The sequence below is a fragment of the Saccopteryx leptura genome, chromosome 1 (assembly GCF_036850995.1).
Source record: "Saccopteryx leptura isolate mSacLep1 chromosome 1, mSacLep1_pri_phased_curated, whole genome shotgun sequence".
NCBI classification, from domain to species: domain Eukaryota; kingdom Metazoa; phylum Chordata; class Mammalia; order Chiroptera; family Emballonuridae; genus Saccopteryx; species Saccopteryx leptura.
Genome location: NC_089503.1, coordinates 359,593,958 through 359,617,617, shown reverse-complemented (window position 1 = coordinate 359,617,617; position 23,660 = coordinate 359,593,958). Strand labels below are relative to the sequence as shown.

Sequence of the window (23,660 nt, the reverse complement as noted above, 5' to 3'; positions counted from 1 at the left end):
GGTGGTCTATTTTCATATTTTTGCAGGTAATTGTCCAGTTTTGCCAACACCATTTGTTAAAGAGACTGTCTTTACTCCATTGTATGCTCTTACCTTCTTTGTCAAATATCAATTGTGCATAAAGGTATGGGTTTATTTCTGGGTCTCTGTTCTGTTCCATTGATCTATATGCCTGTTCTTATGCCAGTACCAAGCTGTTTTGAGTACAATGGCCTTGTAATATAACTTGATATCAAGAAGCATGATACCAGCCCCTTTATTCTTCTTTTTCAAGATTGCTGAGGCTATTCGTGTTATTTTTTGGTTCCATATAAATTTTAAGAATATGTGTTGTATATCTTTAAAGTATGACATTGGTATTTTAATAGTAATCACATTGAATTTATGAATTGTTTTGGGTAATATAGAATTTTAATGATGTTTATTCCTCCTATCCATGAACACGGTATATGCTTCCACTTGTGTGTATCTCCCTTGACTTCTTTTATCAATGTTTTATAATTTTTTGAGTACGTCTTTAACTTCCTTGGTTATATTTACTCCTAGGTACATTATTTTGTTGTTGTTGTTGTGGGAGTGAAGGGGATTGTTTCCTTATTTTCTCTTTCTGACAGTTCATTGTTGGTGTATAAAAATGCCTCTGATTTCTGAATATTAATTTTATATCTTGCCACTTTGCTGAATTCATTTATCAAGTCCAGTAGTTTTTTGACTGAGACTTGAGGGTTTTCTATATACAGTATCATTCATCAGCAAATAATGATAGTTTTACTTCTTCTTTTCCAATTTACATGCCTTTTATTTCTTCTTCTTGTCTGATTGCTTAGGGTAGGACTCCCAGAAATATGTTTAATAAGAGTGGTGAAAAGGTGCACCCCTGTCTTGTTCCTGATCTTAAAGGGATTGCTTTTAATTTTTGCCCTTTGAGTATTATGTTGGCTGTGGATTTGTCATAGATGGCCTTTATCATGTTGAAGTATGTTCCCTGTATTCCCAGTCTGTTGAGAGTTTTGGTCATAAATGGGTGCTGGATTTTATCAAATGCTCTTTCTGCATCTATTGATATTACCATGTAATTGTTCTCCTTCCTTTGCTTATGTGATGAATCATATTGATTGATTTACAAATATTGTACCAGCCTTGCTTCCCCAAAATAAATCCAACTTAATTATGATGTATGATTTTTTTCATGTATTGCTGGATTCAGTTTGTTAATATTTTGTTGAGAATATTAGCATCTAAATTCATCACGGATAATGGCCTATAGTTTTCTTTCTTTGTGTTTTCTTTGCCTGGTTTTGGAATCAGAATTATGCTCACCTCATAAAAGGCGCTTGGAAGTCTTCACTCCTCTTGAATTTTATTGAAATAGCTTGAGAAAGATAAGAGTTAGTTCTTCTTTGAATATTTGGTAGAATTTGCCTGTGAAACCAGCTGGCCCAGGGCTTTTGTTTGTTTGGAGTTTTTTGAGAACTGTTTCAATCTCATTTGTTGTAATTGGTCTGTTTAGGTTTTCTGATTCTTCCAGATTGATTTTTGAAAGATTATTTGTTTCAAGGAATTTATTCATTTTACCTAGGTTGTCTAATTTTTTGGCATACAGTTCTTCATAGTATTTTCTTCCAATCCTTTTATTTCTGCTGTGTCAGTTGTTACTTCTTCATACTCATTTCTAATTTTATTTATTTGAGTCCTCTCTCTTTTTTTCTTGGTGAGTATGGTTAAAGGTTCTTTAATTTTTTTACCTTTTCAAAGAACCAGCTCTTGGTTTCATTGATCCTCTGTATTGTTTTTTTTTTAGCCTCTGTGTCATTTATTTCCACACTGATCTTTATTATTTCCTTCCTTCTACTTTCTCTGGGCTTTACTTGCTGTTCTTATTCTAAGGCTTTTAGTTGCAGGGTTAAGTTGTTTATTTGAGTTTTTTTTCTAGCTTCTTAAGGTATGCCTGTAATGTTATGAACTTCCTTCTCAGGACTGCTTTTGCTGTGTCCCATAAATTTTCAGTTGTATGCTCATTTTCATTTGTTTCAAGAATATTTTTATTTCTTCCATTATCTCATTGTTAACCCGTTTGTTATTTAATAACATGCTTAGTTTCCAAATGTTTTTTAGTTTTTCTATTGTACTTGATTTCTAGTTTCATGCCATTGTGATCAGGGAAGATGGTTGATATGATTTCAATCTTCTTAAATTTGTTGATAATCATTTTTTGTCCTAACATGTGCTCTATCCTAGAGAATGTACTATGAGCACTTGAAAAGAATGTATATTCTGTTACATTAGGGTGAAAGTTCTAAAGGTATCTATTAAATCCAGTTGATCTAGTGTGTTCTTTAAATCTGCTGTTTTTTGTTTTCTTCCTTGAGGATCTATCCAGTGATGTTAGTGGGATATTGAAATTCCCTACTATTATAGTATTGCTGTTGAGCTCACTCTTTATGTCCATCAAAATCTGCTTTATATATTTATGTGCTCCTATATAAGGTGCCTAGATATTTACTATGGTTCCCTCTTCCTGTTGGATTGCTCCCTTTTTCATTATGTAGTGACCTTCCTTATCCCTTATTATATCCTTTGTTTTAAAGTCTATTTTGTCAGATATAAGTATTGCTACCCTAGCTTTTTTTTTTTCATTTCCATTTGCATGAAATATTTTTTTCTATCCCTTTACTTTCATTCTATGTGTATCTTTTGTTTTGAGATGGGTCTCTTGTAGACAGCATATTTATGGGTCCTGTGGTCGTGTTTTCTTATTCATGCAGCTACTCCATATCTTTTGATTGGAGCATTTAATCCATTTACATTTAAGGTTATTATTGATATGTAGTTGTTTCTTGCCATTTTATTCTTTAAAGCTGTATTCCTCTTTTGCTATATTCTTTTCCCCCTTTGATCTGTTTATAACAGACCCCTTAACATTTCTTGCAGCATTGGTTTGGTTGTAATGAATTCTTTTTTTTTTTTTAAACAGCTGGGACAGAACAGTGAACGTTCTGTTTTTTTTTTGTGTGTGTTGTTTTTTTTTTTTACAGAGAGAGTCAGAGAGAGGGATAGACAGACAGGAACGGAGAGATGAGAAGCATCAATCATTAGTTTTTTGTTGCGCGTTGTGACTTCTTAGTTGTTCATTGATTGCTTTCTCATATGTGCCCTGACCGCGGGCCTTCAGCAGACTGAGTAACCCCTTGCTGGAGCCAGCGACCCTGGTTCCAAGCTGGTGAGCTTTTTGCTCAAGCCAGATGAGTCCGTGCTCAAGCTGGCTACCTCGGGGTCTCGAACCTGGGTCCTTCCACATCCCAGTCCAACACTCTATCCACGGCGCCACCACCTGGTCAGGCCTGTAATGAATTCTTGAGTTGTTTTTTGTTGTTTTGTTTTGTTTTTGTCCAGGAAGCTTTTTATTTCTCTTTCAATTTTAAACGATAGCCATGTTGCATAAAGAAGTCTTGGTTGTAGTCTCTTGTTCTGCATTACTTTGAATATTTCTTGCCATTCCCTTCTCAAGTGTTTCTGTTGAAAAGTCTGATGTCATCCTTATGGGGGAATCCTTTGTAAATGATTGACTGGTTTTTTCTTGTAGCTTTCAGTTTTTGTTTTTTTTTTCTCTTTATCTCTTAGTTTTGATATTTTAATTATTATGTGTCTTAGTGTAGGTCTCTTGGAGTTCCTCTTTAATGGGATTATCTGTGCTTCTTGAAGTTGTGTCACTTTTTCTTTCAACAATTTAGGAAAGTTTTCAGCTATGATTTCTTCAATCAGGTTTTCTATCCCTTGTTATTTCTCTTCTCCTTCAGGAACCCCTATTATGTGGATGTTGTTTCTGCTCATGTTGTCACAGAACTCTCTTTGATTTTCCTCAGACTTTGATCCTTTTTTCTTTTTGCTGTTCTGCTTTTGTGCTTTCACTTATCTTGTTCTCTAAATCGCTGATTTGATTCTCTGCTTCATTCAGTCTGCTTTTAATTCCTTCTAGTGTAGTCTTCATTTCTGATATTGTGTTTGTCATTTCTGTCCGATTCATTTTTTTTTATGATTTCAATGTTCTTCTAGATGCCTGCTATCTCTCTATTTATGTGCACATTTTGTCCATCTATTGTTGCTCTAACATCCTTGAGCATCCTAACAATCATTATTCTAAACTCTGCATGCAGTATTTTGGTTACTTCCATCTCATTCAGTTCTTTTTCTGGAGATTCTCTTGTTGATTCATTTGAATTGAATTTCTCTGTCTTCCTATTTTGTCTCTGTATAGACTGCTCCTTTGGATGTATTGTTTGTGTAGCTAGCTGAGTATAGGTTGGTGTTGTGTGCATCCAGCTTTCAGTATTGTTGTTTCTAGATCTTTTTGTGTTGACTTTCGCTGTTTTTATTCTGCTATGGGCTCCTTGTCTGCTGCTACTCTCTTTTTTCTGTTTGTGACAGCATTTTCTATGCCTTAGCTGGGTCAGGTGCAAGGAACCTTTCCTTAAGATACCACTCTAACTAGGGTTGTTAGGTCCTGAGCTGATGCTCTTCAAATCTGGCCACTGGATGTACCAATCCTGGACCTCCCAGGCTGGAACCTGGTGCAGACCAGTGGGGTCACTGCTTTGGACTGGCTCTTAACAACCTTCCTGAAGCTATAGGCAATCCAGAATACGTGGCTGCCTCTGCTGGGCCCTGATGCCATTGTAAATATCAACTGCCTTCCTAGGCTGGCATTTATCTACTCTTGGCCAGTGTGTGTGGTCTCTGTATTCCTGAAATGTGGTCTTTCCACTGGCCCCCTGCTGCCTCTGCCTCCTAGGGAACTAAGACACTAGTGCAGGCTTGCAGGCTGTAGCTTGGGCTTCTCTGAAAGCATGGGGGACTCCTTACCTCCTTGAATTTTGCCCCTTTGGTCTATTGGCTGCCTCTCTAGGCTCCATCACCCATGGGCATGGGGCATGCCTCTTCAGGCTCTGCCCCTCACCTTCATCATGGTTCACAATAATTTTTAAGAGCAATACACTTAAAATATCTTAAATCTCCATCCAAGAGGATATTGATTAAAGAAATATGGTAACTCTATGCCATGTAATATTAATAGGAATATAGTAGAACTTTTTATGTTAATAGAGAATATTCTGAAATGGTGGATTAAGTAAAAAATCAAGGTATTCTGCATATATGATAAATTACTGTTTCATAAGATCTTTTATTTTAAAGATGTGTTTTCAACCAAAGGAGATAGGTATTCTGTACAATATCCTTTAGAAACAGCTGACCATTTGCTAGGGGATTCAACTCATATCTTACTCTGAAAAGCAAGCTGATAAATCCATTATTTATTACAAATTCAAAGACAGTGATAAAAATATTAGAAGAACTTTTTGACTACATTCCTTTCAAACTTGTTACAAATCACAGAACCTTTAGAAGAAATCTCAGTAAAGTTGAATACATTAACTTTTTGCTTGTCAGAATTCATTATACACTGATTGAACATTTACAAAAAATAAGAAATTGTATATAATGTATATAATAAATAAAAGGTAAATACTGTTATTATATAAAAAGCTCTTTAAAATGTCAGCTCACATTTGAGAAAATACAAATACATTCACACATATGTCTTTAGTCATTTCCTAGAGAACTTTTTTAGTCATTCTTTTAGACAGATATGCCAGTGATAAATTCTTAGCTTTTTTTCATCCTAGAATGTCTTTATTTGTTCTTCTATTCTATAATCATATTTTCTTTTTTATTTTAGTACTTTTCTTATATATTTATAATTTGATATAACAACAAAACAAAACACTGCTCCCTTGTAGCAATTATCCTCAATCTCAACAAAATAAGTAAAGTGTTTGCTCTTTATATCACCCTTCTCTCTTTTCCTTTAACTCTATGTGGTGTGTACATGTGTGTGTGCATGTGTATGTGTGTGTATGTGTGTGTGTGGTACCCAGAGGTGAGTTAAATACAGTTTTCAAAACCACAGCACCCATTGCATACCCAATCATGAGTATGTTCTTCTCTACTATTGATTCTAATTTTTAAAGCTTACCTCAAATGTTCACATTGACAGAGAAAACATTTGCTTGCATTTTTTTCCCTCCAGCCCTAATATAAACTTTGCTTATTTACTCTTCAAGGAGCATCAGGTTAACACCCTGCCTCACATTGAACTGAGTGTTCTTTTCAATCAGTACTCCCCATCTTTCTCCACTGCTCTTGTCTCTTTAGCCTGAAAAGACAGACTTGGACATTAATTCATGAATACCTTTCAGAGGCTATTATCCATGCCTTGCTACATAGAGGGAGCAACAATAAATATGTCAGCTAAGTAAGATATATATCTATGTCTGTATCGCTAAATAAAACTGATTGTCAGGAGGTATGATTGAATTTTTTTTGGAGAGAGAGAGAGAGAAACAGGAACATTAAGCTGCTTTTATATGTACCCTCACCGAGGAATGGAACCAGCTGTCTCCATGCTCTGGAATGGCACTCCAACAAGCCAGATACTACGCTATCCAGTCAGGGCTTAATTTTTTTTTTTTTTTTTTTTTTTTACAGAGACAGAGAGAGAGACAGAGAGAGGGACACACAGACAGGAACGGAAAGATGAGAAGCATCAATCATTAGTTTTTCGTTGCACATTGCAAAACCTTAGTTGTTCACTGATTGCTTTCTCATGTGTGCCTTGACTGAGGGCCGTCAGCAGACTGAGTAACCCCTTGCTCAAGCCAGTGACCTTGGGTCCAAACTGGTGAGCTTTTGCTCAAACCAGATGAGCCCGCGCTCAAGCTGGTGACCTCGGGATCTTGAACCTGGGTCCTCTGCATCCCAGTCCAATGCTCTATCCACTGCGCCACCACCTGGTCAGACAGGGCTTAATAGTTTTTATTGATTTTTAAAGAAAGGCAGAAGAAGGGAGAGAGAAAGGAAGAGGAAGGGAAGCATTTGTTGTTATACTAAGTTGTGCATTTTTTGGTTGTTTCCATGTGTCCCTGACCAGGGATCAAACCAGCAACCTTGTTGTTTTTGAACAATGCTTTTTTTTTTTTTTGTATTTTTCCAAAGCCAGAAACGGGGAGGCAGTCAGACAGACTCCCACATGCACCCAACTGGGATCCACCCAGCACGCCCACCAGGGGGCAATGCTTTACCCATCTAGTTCATCACTCTGTTGTGACCAGAGCCACTCTAGCACCTGAGACAGAGGCCACAGAGCCATCCTCAGCACCCGGGCCAACTTTGCTCCAATGGAGCCTCAGCTGTGGGAGGGGAAGAGAGAGACAGAGAGGAAGGAGAGGGGTAGGGGTGGAGAAGCAGATGGGTGCTTCTCCTGTGTGCCCTGGTCGGGAATCAAACCCGGGACTCCTGCACTCCAGGCCAACACTCTACCACTGAGCTAATCGGCCAGGGCCTGGATAACACTCTTAACCAATTGAGCCAACCAGCCAGGGGCACAAAATTCTTATATCTTAGTTTCCCACAGATATTAAATGTTTAATATTTGCTAGGCAAATAACCAAAATTGTATTTAGTATGCTCTTAATGTGATTGAAATTTTTATTGAACTATAATAATAATGTAAATGGCAAAATGATATTTTAAATGTTAATAAAAAACAGACTAGATATTCTTAACAACCTGATGTAGAAAATTAGTGCATAAAATTTGAGGCATTTCAAATGATTAGAGAAATAATAGACATTTTTATATGAAATTTTAATAATTGTTTGTGGAAAAATTAATTATACTTTTGACAAAATTAATCAAAGTTATACCTCTTTTCATTATAACATTATATTCACCATGAGTGAAGGTATTAAAAGTGTTGCTAATTTTAAAATTGTAGTAGATAAGAATATAAGAAAATAATTTAAATATTGCTGTGTGAAAGCACTTTCTAAGAAGAGATGAAAAAACAGAGTTATAAAAAAAGGTAAAAAAATATAAAAAATTCACATTTTCTAGTTTTATAAAGTGAGAATGGCAAAATTTAAGACAAAATTTTTAATTTTAATAGTGGTTTGTATTCATTGTTTTAAATAACATATACAAATTAAAAAGAAAAAGGCAAGAAATCCCAAGAAAAATACTATTAATCTAAAGCTATAGACAGAAAAAGCACAAAGATACATAAAAATGTGCATGGAAATGTGCATGATATTCACAGTAACTTAGGAAAATGTAGATTAAAATAATGACATGCTACATTTTTCTCATCAAATTATTTAACACTTTAAATAAAAAATGTATATTCATTTCATAGGATCTAAGAAAGCTGGTAACTTATACTCTCATTAAATAAGCATAGTTTTCCAACACTTATTTGGAGTCTTCTAGTTATTAAAAAGAATGCGTCAGGACTTTATGAATATTAATGAAGTGGTTCCTAATATACACTAAGCAAAACAAAAAGTCACTGAATTATGGAGGATAATCAGTTCATTTTTATGTAAAAATAAAAATATTAGAGAAAACTCTGGGTAATTTTAACAATTGTTCTTATAATATTGAATGTAACAAATAATATATACAAATTTATTTATATTAAATATACATATTTAATTTATGTAATTTAGAAGAAGAATGCCACATTTTTACTGCCAAGAGATAGTTTTTGGAGATTACCAAAGGCAACATGCAACAGCACAAGGAAGATATATGTCTCATCTACCAGGTAATTTACTAATTAAATTATTTCCTTTTCTACATCATAGATGAATTTCACTGTCTAGAACCAGATCAACATATTATCAATAAATACTTCAGTTTTCAAAACATGTGTCAGAAAATGTGCTAATCGATTTACATGCATTATCTAATTTAATTCCCATAATAACCTAAAAGGTAGTTACTATGATTTACCCTCACAGAATAGCTAAAACATTTTTTCAGAATATAACTACATAATTTGTCTAAGAACACACAGCAGGTAAGTAGGAAAATAGAGGTCAATCTCTTTTCTCATTAATGCATTTAAATACTCTATCACTCTCTCCAGAAGGATAATTTACTGAGTATCTACCACATCTTTTGTATATCACCATAAAAAGACCCTGTGTTGTGCAAACTATATTTTACTGATGCAGAAGGGAAGAGAAACAAACAGAAAGAATTTAACTAAAATGGCCATAGACCCCCAAAACTAACTTCTGATTTAGTCCCTATACTTCCTTCTTTTACCACATCAATGTCAGCCAAAAAAGATTTAGAAGAACTTCCCATTATCTAGAAAGGCTCATAAGATTCTCATTCATCAAGAATAGTCTCAAACTTTAGGCAACTAACATTTCTCAATAGATGAGGGGTTCCACATAAAATACCATATGTCTAGGCTGACCAGACAGTGGCACAGTGAACAGAGCATCAATCAGGGATGCTGAATTTCCAGATTCAAAGCTTTGAGGTCACTGGCTTGAGTTTGGTCTCATCCAGTTTGAGTGCGGGCCAGCTTGAGCGTGGTCACTGGCTTGAGCCCAAAGTTTGCAGTCTTGAAGCCCAAGGTTACTGGCTTTTCTGGAGTCTCATGGTTAAAGCATGTATGAGAAAGCAATCAATGAACAACTAAAGAGCCACAACTACAAGTTGACATACCCATCTAGTATATATTTTCTGCTGTGGTGTCTGGATCATCTCCACATATCTACAGACACCTGTGTATTCTAAGACCAGATAGGGGGAGAGAGGTGGCAAATCATAAGTCTTTTGAGGTTCTTTTGTCAATGACCATATACAGCATTTAGTTTAATGAAGGCTCTGGATTGCCGGAGTTTACAATAACAAGAGATGGAGGAGAGGAAGGCAAAAAGAGGCTGCAATTTTTCTTTGAAGCAGCTATAAAATTACAAAAAGGAATAGGACAGTGGAGTTAAGTCATTAATAATTGAAGAAATGACTCTAAAATCTATAGCAAGTAGTTTGTTTTATCTTTTAAATTAGTTTAGATTTTATCAAAATTGTAAAACTTACATTAATCTTGATCTCACATCTTGAGTTAATCTGCTCTGTGTCACATGAACATTGATACTCACTAATGAGAGCTGTGCATCTGAAACATAGAATTACATTTTTAAGTAATATATTAACGCATAAATTGAAGAGGTTTTAACTATTTAGAATTGCTCCTTTCCAATACAGGTTAAAATACACACACACACACACACACACACACACACACACACACACTTCCATAAACAACAGAAGTCAGTTTATTCCTGATTTCTTATCCCTAAAGATGATTGGACTGAAAAAAAAATTAATTTTCATTTTTGCCACTTTTCCCATTGCAATGAAAAGAAAGGGGAGTTCTAGAAGATCTAAGTTCTGACTAGGACTTATGTAGGAAACTAAAATCAGCTATAGCCAAACTCCATTTCCATGAGCAACTCATCTTCATCTTCCCTTCCCTGCTTACAAAGTCAGTGGTAGGACTAGAAAGAAAGGAATAATAATGCTATGAATGCAGGCTGGTGCATCTGAGGGCCAGTCTTGTGTGCCACTTGTATTTCTTAAAAATACCCCCACGCTAATTTGCATAAACTAATATTCTAGCCATGAGCAGAAGAGTTATTATACAATTCTGTAAAGAGAGCCACAAAATACCTCACATGCACATAGGGACAAAAGAACCAGTTTACTTAGGAACACTTTAAATACTAAGTGTGTGGTATTTTCTCTCCACAGAGCAAATAATAGACTGTCTCCTCATCCTACCTGCTACCTCTATTCTATTACTGTGAGCAGTTACCTTTAAGCATATTAAAGTCCAATTAATCCCCATTTATTGAAATTACTTTATGCTAATGAGTAGAAATAAAAGAGGGCAGAGAAAGCATATCAGTACATTGTGTTAAGTAAAACAGGCAGCATCTGTCATCTTAAATGTACTTAGCTCTAGTTTTATGTGAGAGCATAATTAATATTAACTTTATCAACTTTCCCTTGACATTAAGTCTTAAATATTGTGAGTTAAGTTTACTTTCTCAGATTTAATAATAGAAAAATAAAAATAGCTACCTGCCACATAGACAAGAATTTGACAGGCAATCATTTGCATTTGTTTCACAGTGTGTTCCAAAAAAGCCACTCTTGCAGTCACAGGTGTAATGATTGATGCCACCAATACAAGCTCCATCATGGAGACACGGCGCTGATAGACGTTCATCTATATTTACCTCACAATTGATGCCTACATTAGCAGAGACAAGAAAAACATGAGATTATTTAAATGCAAAAGACAAAAATGTATTCACTATAATAAATGTCATCAAGAAATCAAGACTCTATGTTCATAAATATAATTTGATATATTGTAGCAAAACATACAAACAAACCAACAAACAAAAAGCCATTTTTTAAGGTTAAATGTGTTCAGGTATGAATCCTCAGACTACTAATTCAACTTGAATAAGAAAAACAAAGCACAAATTTAATCCATTTATAGACTTGTTTTTAGTGTGAGGAGTTGTCTATTGAAAATATTAGTAAATTAATGAATTATATCAAGTTCTCCCTATGAATATTAATTTATATATTTGTTTTATAAAGATTTTTGAAAGTCAAACATTTATAAGCTACAATAATTAAGAGTTTAAATTTTTCTTAATTTGGTCCTGGTGAGTCTATTAATGGGCTGAGATTTCTTGATTTCTTTTTTGTTTTTGCTTTTGTTTTCTTTTCCAAGTGAAAGGAGGGGAGATACAGGGACAGACTACCACATGCACTGTGATCAGGATCCACTTGGCAACCCCCATCTGGGGCTTTGCTCGCAACCGAGCTATTTTTTAGCTTCTGAGGCAGAGACTCCACAGAGCCATCCTCAGCATCACACTAGAACCAAATAAGCCATGGCTTTATGAGGGGAAGTCAGTGAAAGAGAGAGCAAGAGAGAGAGAGAAAGGGGAAGGGGAGGGGTAGAGAAGCAAATGGTTGTTTCTCCTGTGTGCCCTGACCAGGAATCAAACCTGTGACATCTGTACACTGGGCTGATGCTGTACCACTGAGCCAATAGGCCAGGGCCCTATCTGAGATTTCGAAAGGTAATCTAACTTGTCTAAATACCTAGTGCCTTCAACGGCCAAGTTCTGAATATTGATTAAGCACCTACCCTGCACTACCTCCAAGCTCAGCTAGAAGTACCAAAACAACAACAACAAAAAACAAAAGAGAGCTCCTGTAATCTGCCTTATAAATGTCATTCCCTAAATTGAAGAGACGGCACAATAAAAGATACTGTGGAAATAGTTTGAGACCATAGCAATAAAGTGAGTATTAAAATAAAGGACGGAATAAATTTCCTGGTTTCCCAATGCATATAAGTTGTGTTTACATTATACTGTAGACTATTAAGTGTACAATAGCATTATGTCTAAAAAGTTTCAATGTATTACTTGATTAAAAGTTCTTTATTGCTAAAATATGTTAACCATTATCTGAGCCTTAGCAAGTTATAATTTTTTTTTACTGATAGAGAGACTTGCGTTGATATTGACAATTACTGACCAATCAGGGTGGTGGCTGCTGAAGGTTGGGGTGGCTGTGGCACTTTCTTAAAATAAGACAACTTGAAGTTTTCCACATCGATTGATCCTACATTTCATGAAAGATTTCTCTGTAGATTGTGATGAAATTTGACAGCAGTCAAACTTCTTTCAAAATGGGAGTCAGTCCTGTCAAACTCTGCCATGGTTTCATCAACTAAGTTTATGAACTGTACTAAATCTTATCGAAATTTGATTATCTTCACCGGGAGTAGATTCCATCTCAGGAAGCAACTCTCTTTGCTCATCCATAGGAAGCAGCTCCTCAGCCATTAAGAAGAATGTATTATCCTCTCCATGAGACTTAGCAACTCAGTGACATCTTCAGGCTCTGCTTCTAATTCTAGTTTTCTTGCTATTCCCACCACATCTACAGTTACTTCCTCTACTGAAGTCTTAAACCCCTCAGAGTCATTTATGAAGGTGGGAATCAACTTCCACCATACTCCTGCTAATGTTGATAGTTCACTTCTTTCAATGAATCACAAATGTTCTTAATGGCAACTAGAATAGTGAACCCTTCCCAGAAGGATTTCAATTTACTTTGCACAGCTCTATCAGAGAAAACACTATCTATGGCATCTATAGCTTTACAGAAAATGTTTCTTCAATAACAAGACTTGAAAGTTGAAATTATTCTGAATGGATGTGGTGTTAGCAAACAACATTAATCACATTGTGCATCTCCATCAGAGATATTGGGAGACCAGATGCACTCTAAATGAGCAGTAATATTTTAGAGAAATTTTTTTTCCCGGAGAAGTATATATCAACAGTGGGCTTAAAATATTCAGTATGTCATGTTGTAAACAAAAATGCTGTCACACAGGCATTGTTGTTCCATTTGTAGAGCATAGGCAGAGTAGATTTATAATCATTCTTAAGGACCCTATGATTTTCAGAATGGTAAAAAAGCACTGGCTTTAACCTAAAAGAATAAGCTGTGTTAGCCCTTAACATGAAAGTCAGTCTGTCCTTTGAAGCTAAGCATTGCCATCTCCTGTCTAGCTATGAAAGTCTTAGATGGCAACATCTTCCAATAGAAAGCTGATGTGACTACATCGAAACTGATAGTTCGAACAGTCGCCTTCAGTAATTATCATAGCTAGATTTCTGGATAACTTCCTGCAGCTTCTACCTCACCTTCCCCTAACACATTTATGTTATGGAGATAACATCTTTCTTTAAACTTCTTAAGTCAACATCTAATAGCTTCAAAATTTCTTCTGCAGCTTCTTCGCTTCCCTCTGCCTTCATGGAGTTGGATAGAATTCGTCTTGCCCTCGGTTAAGCTTTGGCTTAAGGGAATTTTGTGGCTGATTGATCTATGCAAACCACCAAAACTTTCTCCATATCTGCAATAAGTATGTTTGGCTTTCTTATTATTGCTATGTTCATTGGAGTAGCATATTGATTTCTATCTGAGATCTTTTCTTCTGAATTCACAACTTAGTCCACTGTTTGGTTCAAGGGGCCTAGCTTTTAGCCTGTCTTGGTTTTTTGACAGGCCTTTCTTAATTATTGCTAGCTTTTGAATTAAACTGAGACACTTTTTTTCCACATGAACACAGAGAGGCCATTGTAGGGTTATTAATTGGCCTACTTTCAATAGTTGTGTCTCAGGAAATAGGAAGGCCCAAGGAGGGGGAGAGAGATGGGGAGGCAGCTGAAAAGTGAAGCAGTTAGAACACACACATTTATTAAGTTCTCCATCATATATGGGTGCAGTTCATAGTACCTCAAAACAGTTACAATAGTCATATCTAAGATCACAGGTCACAGATCACCACAACAAATATAATAATAATAAAACGTTTAAAATATTGCAAGAATGACCAAATGTAATGTAGAGACACAAAGTGAGCAAATGCTGTTGGGGAAATGAGGCCAACAGATCTGCTCAATGCAGGGTTGCCATCAACTTCTAATTTTGTAAAAAAAAAAAAAAAAAAAAAAAAAAAAAAGAGGCAATATCTGTGAAGCACAATAAAACAAGGTATGTCTCTAAGTTAGCAATAACCAACCCACGTTTTTGTTCAGAATTAACTTTCTTATTGCTTCCCTCTTCTGGCTCTGAAAGTCCTTCATTCTGTGCAGCCCCCTCAGATCTCCTGTCTATCTGCCAGACTGGATGCTGCCCAATTCAAATAGTATTTTGCTCAAATAAACTCTTACAATTTTTAATTGAATTTATTAGGGTGACACTCGTTTACATAATTATACAGGGTTCAGGTGCCCAATTCTCTAACACATCTCTAATTTAATATTTCTCGGTACAATTTAATATGCCTCAGTTTAGTTTTTAACAGTTCCAATCAGAAAATATGGCTCCTGTAGCCAAGAACATACTGTCTAGCTAGGAGTAAAGATAATCTTACCAAAGAATACATTATTACAGTGCTTATAAACAAACAGTTATAAATAAGCTAGATGGAAATAAAGGTAAATTTATAAAGAAATACAGTTATTGCCATGAAAAATATAACAACAATAACAGTAATAACAGCTGGTATTTGGAGTCTTTAGTATGTGCTAAGCACTGTTAAACATGTTCTAAAATTCAATTCATTTAAATTTTTTTCTTTCTTTTTTTTTTTTTAAGTGAGAGGCAGAGTGGCAGACAGACAGGCTTCTTCCTGCAAGCACCTGAACCAGGATCCACCTGGCAATACCCTTACAGGGTGATGCTCTGCCCATTTGGGACCACTGCTCCATTGCTCAGTAACCAAGGTATTTCAGCACTTGAGGCGAGGCCATGGAGCCATCCTCAGTGCCCAGGGCCAACTTGCTTGAACCATTCAGGCCATGGCTACAGGAAGGAAAGAGAGACAGAAAGAAGGTGGAGGGGGAGGTGTAGAGAACCAGATGGCCGCTTTCCCTGTGTACCCTGACTAGGAATTGAACCTAAGACTTCCACATGCCGGGCCAATGTTCTACTGCTAAGCCTACCGGTCAAGGCCTACTCATTTAAATTATACAATAATTTTCTGGCATGAAAATTACTTTCTCCATTTTATAGAATTAAAAAAAAGTTAAGCTCAAGAGATCATAGCTCATAAATGCAGAACCCATACTGTTAGTCAGGATGTAATACCACCATTGTACATTCTAATACTATAACTGTGCAGTATATGTCTCAGTGAAGGCAACCTGATTACATTGGCTGTTTAAAGAAATAGAGTCCATATCGGAGAGTATCGTGGAAGTTTTGATGATCATGGAGAAAAGGAAGTTGAGAAAATATAGAAATAGTTTGAAAGAGTACATTGGCATTATATGTGATCAAGTGTAGGGAAACACCCATCTAACCATGAACTCTCTGTGACTTGGATTGGGAAACTTTAGTTAAAAGCCCTGAGTAAATTCTCTTGGATGCAAACACCAAGTAACTGTATGAGTGAGTGACCTTTGTGCAGACACAAAGGAATGCATGAAAACGGGCATTAGAAAATTAGCCTAGAGGTTCTAGATTGCCCTTCCTTGGTGCTTGTTAATTAGCAAAAGAGAAGGAATGTATTGACCAAATTAGCCCTTTCTCCATGTCAGCAAAACAGCTATTAGTCATTCTTTCCCCTTATCACCTGGTCTCCCTCCCTTGTAATCCTGTTACCTCTGTTCTGTTTCTGATCAATAAAAGCTGAGGGAGAATGAAATTCAAGAGGTCTTCTTTGCCTCCTTTGGCAAGCCTCCCCCTCTCTTTCTTGACATAAGTTTGTGTCTCGAGTAGGTTTTCCTATGTGACACTGGTATTTCCCAGCAGGCTAGAGTACTAAAATCAAGACACTCAATATTTCAGTATTTGTTTGAATACCAGGAAAAGAGTTGGGGGACAGCGGTATTGACACATAGTCTGCCATTCCACAATGTGATATAATGACTTAACTTTACTAATTTACATACCATAACAAAACTGGCTATTTAGGTGAATGTAATCTAGAGCAATCCTACTAGGAAAGTCTGTGATTTATTACAAATGAGACTTCCAATACAAAAAGAAAAGAAAAGAATATTTGAAAGTTCTCTTTATAGATTGCCTGTTTTCAGCTCAAAATTTAATTATATATTGTTTAATTTTTTTACCATAACTATTATTACCTATATAGAACTTTAGATATTAATGATAACACAAAATATCACAATGAGTGTAAATTGATCAAATATTCAGCCATATTTAAAAGTGTATGGCCAGCAGCTGCTGTCACTGTGGCCATGCAGGTTCACATTGGATTCAGACACATTGCCGTCAAGGCACATATGAGAATTCAATCAATGAACAACTAAGGTACAGCAACAAGTTAATACTTATTTTTATTTTATTTTATTTTTGTATTTTTCTGAAGCTGGAAACAGGGAGAGACAGTCAGACAGAGTCCCGCATGTGCCCGACCGGGATCCACCCGGCACGCCCACCAGGGGCGATGCTCTGCCCAACAGAGGGCAATGCTCTGCCCCTCCGGGGCGTCGCTCTGCCACGACCAGAGCCACTCTAGCGCCTGGGGCAGAGGCCAAGGAGCCATCCCCAGCACCCGGGCCATCTTTGCTCCAATGGAGCCTTGGCTGCGGGAGGGGAAGAGATAGAGAGGAAGGAGGGGGGTGGGGTGGAGAAGCAAATGGGCGCTTCTCCTATGTGCCCGGGAATCGAACCCGGGTCCCCCACACGCCAGGCTGACGCTCTACCGCTGAGCCAACCGGCCAGGGCTAAGTTAATACTTATCTTTCTCCCTTTCTGTTTGTCTGTCTCTCTCTCTCAAAAAAAAAGTGAGTTAAAAAGAGACAATCAATTTACCACTAAAGGCCCTGGCCGTTTGGCTCAGGTAGAGCGTCGGCCTGGCGTGCGGGGGACCCGGGTTCGATTTCCGGCCAGGGCACATAGGAGAGGTGCCCATTTGCTTCTCCACTCCCCCCTCCTTCCTCTCTGTCTCTCTCTTTCCCTCCCGCAGCCAAGGCTCCATTGGAGCAAAGATGGCCCGGGCGCTGGGGATGGCTCCTTGGCCTCTGCCCAGGCGCTAGAGTGGCTCTGGTCATGGCAGAGTGCCGCCCCGAGGGGCAGAGCCTCGCCCCCTGTTGGGCAGAGCGTCGCCCCTGGTGGGCGTGCCGGGTGGTTCCCGGTCGGGCGCATGCGGGAGCCTGTCTGACTGTCTCTCCCCATTTCCAGCTTCATAAAAATACAATTTACCACTAAAGCATGGGAACTGAGGTAAAAATAATAGAAGAGAATTGGACAGGATGTATCCTGTACCACTTAGAGACAGGAAAACTTGGCAAGATACTATTGACATGTTCTCTCTATAAAGGGCAAGCATTTCTCTATTTAACTGGAGAAAATAGCATCACCATTACCTTAGGAGGTTTTTTCCTAATGTTTTATTTATTAGTCAAATTGTAGTTATAATTTGATTCCTACCTAACCTCCCGAGAGAATAAGAATATAATGATTACCTGATCTGAATATTATGGACCTTGTAAACTATTATTTCTTCATTTTTAACACCATAATTGTTGAGCACAATACAAATACGTTCTCCTTCTTTACATTTTAACTTCATTTTATTCTGCCCTTAACCTTGACTACTCTGATATAGTTACACTGACCTCCTTGAGTGTTTCCCAGAACCTTTGTTCCTCTTCCTAGAATGCTCTTTCCCCAGAATTTCACATGATTCATTCCCTCATTTTCTCAAGTCTTCATTCAAATGTCATTTTCTCAGTGAGGTTTATTGGACCATATGATTTAAAGTTGCATGCCCTTTCTCATACACTACTGTTTATGTTTTTTTTCTCCTTGTGAGTAATTTTCTTCTCGCATTCTATAAAATGCACTCATTTATCTTTCTTTTTGCCTGTCTTACCCATATCAAGCTTAGCTCCATTAGAGTTTGTAATTTATGTGTCTAGTTCAATGCTTCTTTGATTCAAATCTATGTTAAATAAATAATTGTTAAATCTGTGTGTGTTTATATTTTTTGTTTTACACTCATTATTGGTTTCCTTTTTCTTCAGATGTCTCTACCCCTTTCGCAGGCAAGGACAAAAACAGTTCTTGAAATTCTGGTGGAAGTGTCAGCCCTTGCAAGGGTGTGAATCAGAATCTGAGATGAGGCGATCCCGCTGAGGTGTGTGCCTGAAAGGCTCCTCTTGTCTGTGTAGTCAAGCAGAATTATTTAATGGTATCTCTACTTCTCCCCACCTTCAAACAGAGAAACTTTCATAAGTTAAAAATAAATGAATGTGTGAAGAGTGGTAGACTTCAGTGAAAATGTCTCCCACACAACTGTCAACCCTAAGAAAGAAGGAAATACAGTTGTTTGTAAACACATGGACCTTGGGGACATTGAGTTAAGTGAGATATATCAGAAAAAGGAAAAATACTGTATAGTAAGTATAAATTTTATGCAAAATCTAAAAAAGAAAAAAGATCTGGTAGAATCACAGAGGAACCAAAAAAAGTTGCCAGGGACTGTGAGGTGGGAGAAATGGGGAATGGTTGTTAAAATCGTACAAACTTTCAGCTTAAGGTGAATATGTTCTAAGGATCTGATGTGTAAAATGATGACTACAGTTTCTAATACTGTGTGGTATAATTAAAAATTGTTAAGAGTATAGAGCTTCTATGTTCTTACACACACAAAAACAGATAAAAAATCTGTGGTGATATACGTGTCAATTGATTAGATGGGAGAAATGTTTTCAGAATGAACACATATATGACATCAACACATAAACTAAGTGTCTTACAATTTGATTTGTCAATTGTAGGTTAATAGTGCTGAAGAATAAAAAGAAATTGCATACTACCACAATACATGGAAAACCATTATTATGTTCCAGAAAGTAACCAAAAAATAAATGCAGCAAAAGCATAATTATCAACCCATCTAAACCTTGAATTCCTCCTCTTTAAACTGTGGATTGAAATATCTATGTTGTAACATGATTGAGAATTGTACAGAGAGTAGATTTGCATTTTAGCAGCTTACAGGTAATAAATAGTGTTTTTAATAACTTATAATAATATGATCTTTTATTTTCTTCATAGAGTTAAAATATGAATGCTTTGACATTGTCTCCATGCATACAAGTAAATCTATTATTTTTAGTATTTGTTAGATGTTACCAAAGGCTTGCTCAATCTTAGTCTGATCTTTGTCTACATTGCTTTATGTCAGATACTTGCTAGTACTCATTAATGTATCCAACACACACTTATTAAGCATCTACTCTGTGTCAGTAATATTTCTGGACTCTTCCCACAGTTTTTTTTGTTTTGTTTTGTTTTTTGTTTTTTGTTTTTTTTTACAGAGACAGAGAGAGAGTCAGAGAGAGGGATAGATAGGGACAGACAGACAGGAGTAGAGAGAGATGAGAAACATCAATCATTAGTTTTTCGTTGCAGCTCCTTAGTTGTTCTTGATTGCTTTCTCATATGTGCCTTGACCTGGCTACAGCAGACCGAGTAACCTCTTGCTCAAGCCAGCGACCTTGGGTTCAAGCTGGTGAGTTGCTCAAACCAGATGAGCCCATGCTCAAGCTGGAGACCTCGGGGTCTTGAACCTGGGTCCTCTGCATCCCAGTCCAATGCTCAATCCACTGTGCCACTGCCTGGTCAGACCCCGCAGTTCTTTATGACCCAGCATATAAGAGCACAGCACCCTGCAGCACTGTGTAACAGATATTCCCGAGTAATCTGATGATGAGTATCGTGGATTTTACTTGCTAAGACAAAAAACATGAAACAACAGTTTTACTTTTTGTTATTTCTAACTTATTATTTTTCTATACTAGCCTGCTTTCTGCTTTCTGGCTACAGTAATGGTTTATATTTGAAATAAGTTTCTGTTAGTGGTTCTAAAGTTAGAGGACTTAATTTCCTTAATAGCATGGGCTGCTCCCTTTCTTTTCTTTTCCTTTTTTTTTTTTTAAATTGTTTAACTTTGAGAGCACATTTATTAATGCTTGGGGACCGTAAAACAAAAAGGCTTAAATTAAGATACAAGAAACATCAGGAGAGAGCCTAGGCGGGGCTGCTTTAGCTGTCTAGAAATGTTATGGGAAAGAAATGAGCCAGGCAGGACTGTTGTAAACTCATAAAAAGTCAGAGAAAAGGAGGCCTTGGGACAGGTTCAAGGGGTTAGCCCAGGTCGAGGTGTTCCTGTCCTCTATTCCCCTGGCTTCAAGTCTTACGAGACCGTTTAGGAGAAAATATGTAAAGATGCTCACGAGAGAGGGAAGAAAGGCATGGTCATGCTCCAGAGCGCCCATTGGCTACTCACTTACTGAGCAAAGTAGATGGTTACCTGTGGAATTCTGGGAAGTTTCTATGCCTCTGCCTGTGTCAAAACCCTCTTTTAGTATTTAATGCCTCAACATCTGTATCTGTAATGGACATTCTCTCACCAGACATTAGAGAATTATTTTCAAAAGTAAGCCATTCAAGTGTCTAAACTGAAAAGCATAATCAGTAAAATATTTACATGCATCAATAATGTTATAATGGGAATGGAACAGGGTGAAGCAAGAGTAGGTATACAGTTATTAATATGTGAAACAAAGAGTTTATTCTTGTATTATTTATTAATTACTGTATTATATTCCATATGAACAATTATAAGTCTGCTTTTACCCCACCCTGTACGTAAATAAGTATATCTCTAATCTATCAATCTGTCATCTATCTATTTAACTAGCTTTTCTCTTGCCTGTTTCTTCTCTTACTTCCCTTCCAAGCCTTCTTTACTTAACTTTTCCTCACTGGTCTGTCTTAAATTTTGGAAAAGTTTTCCAAAATGACTTTTCTATTCTTTTTATGTTTTTTCTTTTACATTAAAAAATTTTTTAGTAGGCCTTGGCTCAGTGGTAGAGTGTCAGCCCAATGTGTGGATGTCCTGGGTTCAATTCTGGGTCAGGTACATAGGAGAAGCAATTATCTGCTTCTTCACCCCTTCTTCTCTCTCTCTCTCTCTCTCTCTCTCTCTCTCTCTCTCTCTCTCTCTTCCCCTCCCTTAATTATGGCTCGATTGGTTCAAGCACTTTGGTCCTGGGCACTGAGGTCCTGGGCTCTGTGGAGCCTCCAACTCAGGCACTAAAAATAACTCGTTTCTAAGCATGGCCCCAGATGGGCAGAGCATCAGCCCCAGATGGGGGTTGCCAGGTGGATCCTGGTCGGGGCACATGCAAGAGTCTATCTCTCCTCCTCTCACTTTGAAAAAAAGAAAAAAAAGAGGTCTTAGTAGAGAAACAGTAAGACAAACTTATATGAAACATAGTACACAACAAACAACTTTTTATGTCTCAGCTATACAATCTAAAAGTTAAATGTCCCAGGAGTGCTATCCTGAGCCTGGAACATGTAGCCATCAGCAATAGTTTCTGGCACAACATTATGATCTTCCACTTTCTCTACAGAGAAATACTTCTCCATCAAGTTTAATGAAGCTTTATACACAGACTCATTTTCATGGTTTTGTAGAGCTTCAATTTTGTCCAAACCACCATTTAGCTTCCTTGTGTGTCTTAAAGTCTGCCCTAGAGAGAACACCTATGAAGACCATTCCTCACTAATCAGTGATTCACAACTTGCTGTATCTGGTCCTGGCAGCCAGCTCTGATGTTTGACATTGTCTGTGTAACTTCCTTCTGAATATTAGTTTTGGAGTTCATTAGCAGGCTGGGAGACAGCAAGTATTTCAGCATCTATTACAACCTGAGTCTGTTCCTCTTTCCCAGTGACAGTATTTTCTATGGTTCTTAGCACAGGAGTCACGATTGGCAACTCAGTAGTTCCTCGAAGCTTCACGAGTTGGAACACAGCTCCTGTTTTCACAACCATTTCAATCTGTTCATTTGAACCAACAATAAGGTAGGAAATGGCCCAGCAACTGCCTTCTAATACTTCTGAATTAGGATTCAGGAAACAAACTGAATTAGGAAGAATCCGCTTCCGCTTAATGACCTCTAACCGGGATGCAGGATTCTTGTTTCAACAAAGGTTCGAAGGTGTCCAGGTAAGATTATATAAGTAACCATATGTTAAAGAGGACGTATTAGAAACTGCAAAGAATAGTCAATGGTGGGTCAACTGTAGCATACTTAATAACCAAGTCTTGGGAAACTGAGCTATCACCTACAATGGTTCCTAGAGTTCATATGGCTTGTTCACTGATGTGAGCGTGGGGAGAGCCAACAGAGAAATGAATGCTTGGATAGCACCTAGCTACTACAACCTTTGATCTGTTCTGATGTCCCAGAAGCAATGTAAGTGAGGGTCCAAGCAGATTCAGACTGGATGAAACTACAATCATGTCTGCCAATGGAGGACACACATTTTGGAATCAAAGCAGCCTGAATCATATATATGGGTGACTGTTTTCCCTAGAAAGCAGTTTCCTTACAGTCTGAGTAGTTTGGAGCTGCCTTTCCAAATTGTTGCTATCTATTCGTTTGACATGTCCTCCACAGACCCATTTACAGTGCCCTGGTGTTGAGGTTCTTCTGCGGTGGGGAAGTAGCACCATCAGGAAATGGGCTTCCATTTCTCGTTTCAGCATCTGGGCATCCTTCTTAGCTTTCCTCAACTCCACATTAACTTCTGTTCAGCGACACCTCATTGCTCTACTATCTTCCCCCTTGTCCTTGAATCTGTTAAGGTGAGAAGCTGGTGAATTAGCATTCTTGTTAGTGGACATGTTTATGAGACAAAGAAGAAAGTTACACAGCCGGATCTGGGTTTCACAGAAGACTGTGTGGAGTACACAGTGTGGTTGCTCTGAGAATGTCCACCGTGAATCAGCTCAAAGATGGTGTCTGATCCTTTTTAATTCACAAGTGTTATTCTAACCACATGCTTTATGGATTCTCTGCTGTCTCCTGAAATGAATGTAATCTCCTTAGCCTAAAACTAAATACTCTGGGTCAGTCTTGCCTTTCTTATCATTTCTCTGATATTATCAACTCCCTTAGCCCCATAGTTTACAAACCTGATTGAATAACAGAATCACCTGTGAAGTTTTAAAAAATATAAAATTCCAAATCTGAATCTCTGAGGAGTAGGCCTCGTAAGATGAATTTTAAAAAGTCTCTCCAGATAATTCTAAAGCACAGGTAAGTATGAGGACCTCTGCTTTCATCAATTTAGAATAGAGT

The 23,660-nt window shown here is 37.3% G+C and overlaps 1 protein-coding gene and 1 pseudogene across 1 annotated transcript in view; both read right to left on the bottom strand.

Moving 5' to 3' along the window:
- Positions 1-23,660, bottom strand: part of EYS (eyes shut homolog) — a 1,965,296-nt gene that overhangs the window by 1,058,599 nt on the left and 883,037 nt on the right. Inside the window, 2 exon segments of the mRNA XM_066360293.1 lie at positions 9,952-10,030; positions 10,999-11,170. Coding sequence (XP_066216390.1) covers positions 9,952-10,030; positions 10,999-11,170 — 251 coding nt within the window.
- LOC136387563 (importin subunit alpha-1 pseudogene) lies at positions 21,992-23,203 on the bottom strand (annotated as a pseudogene).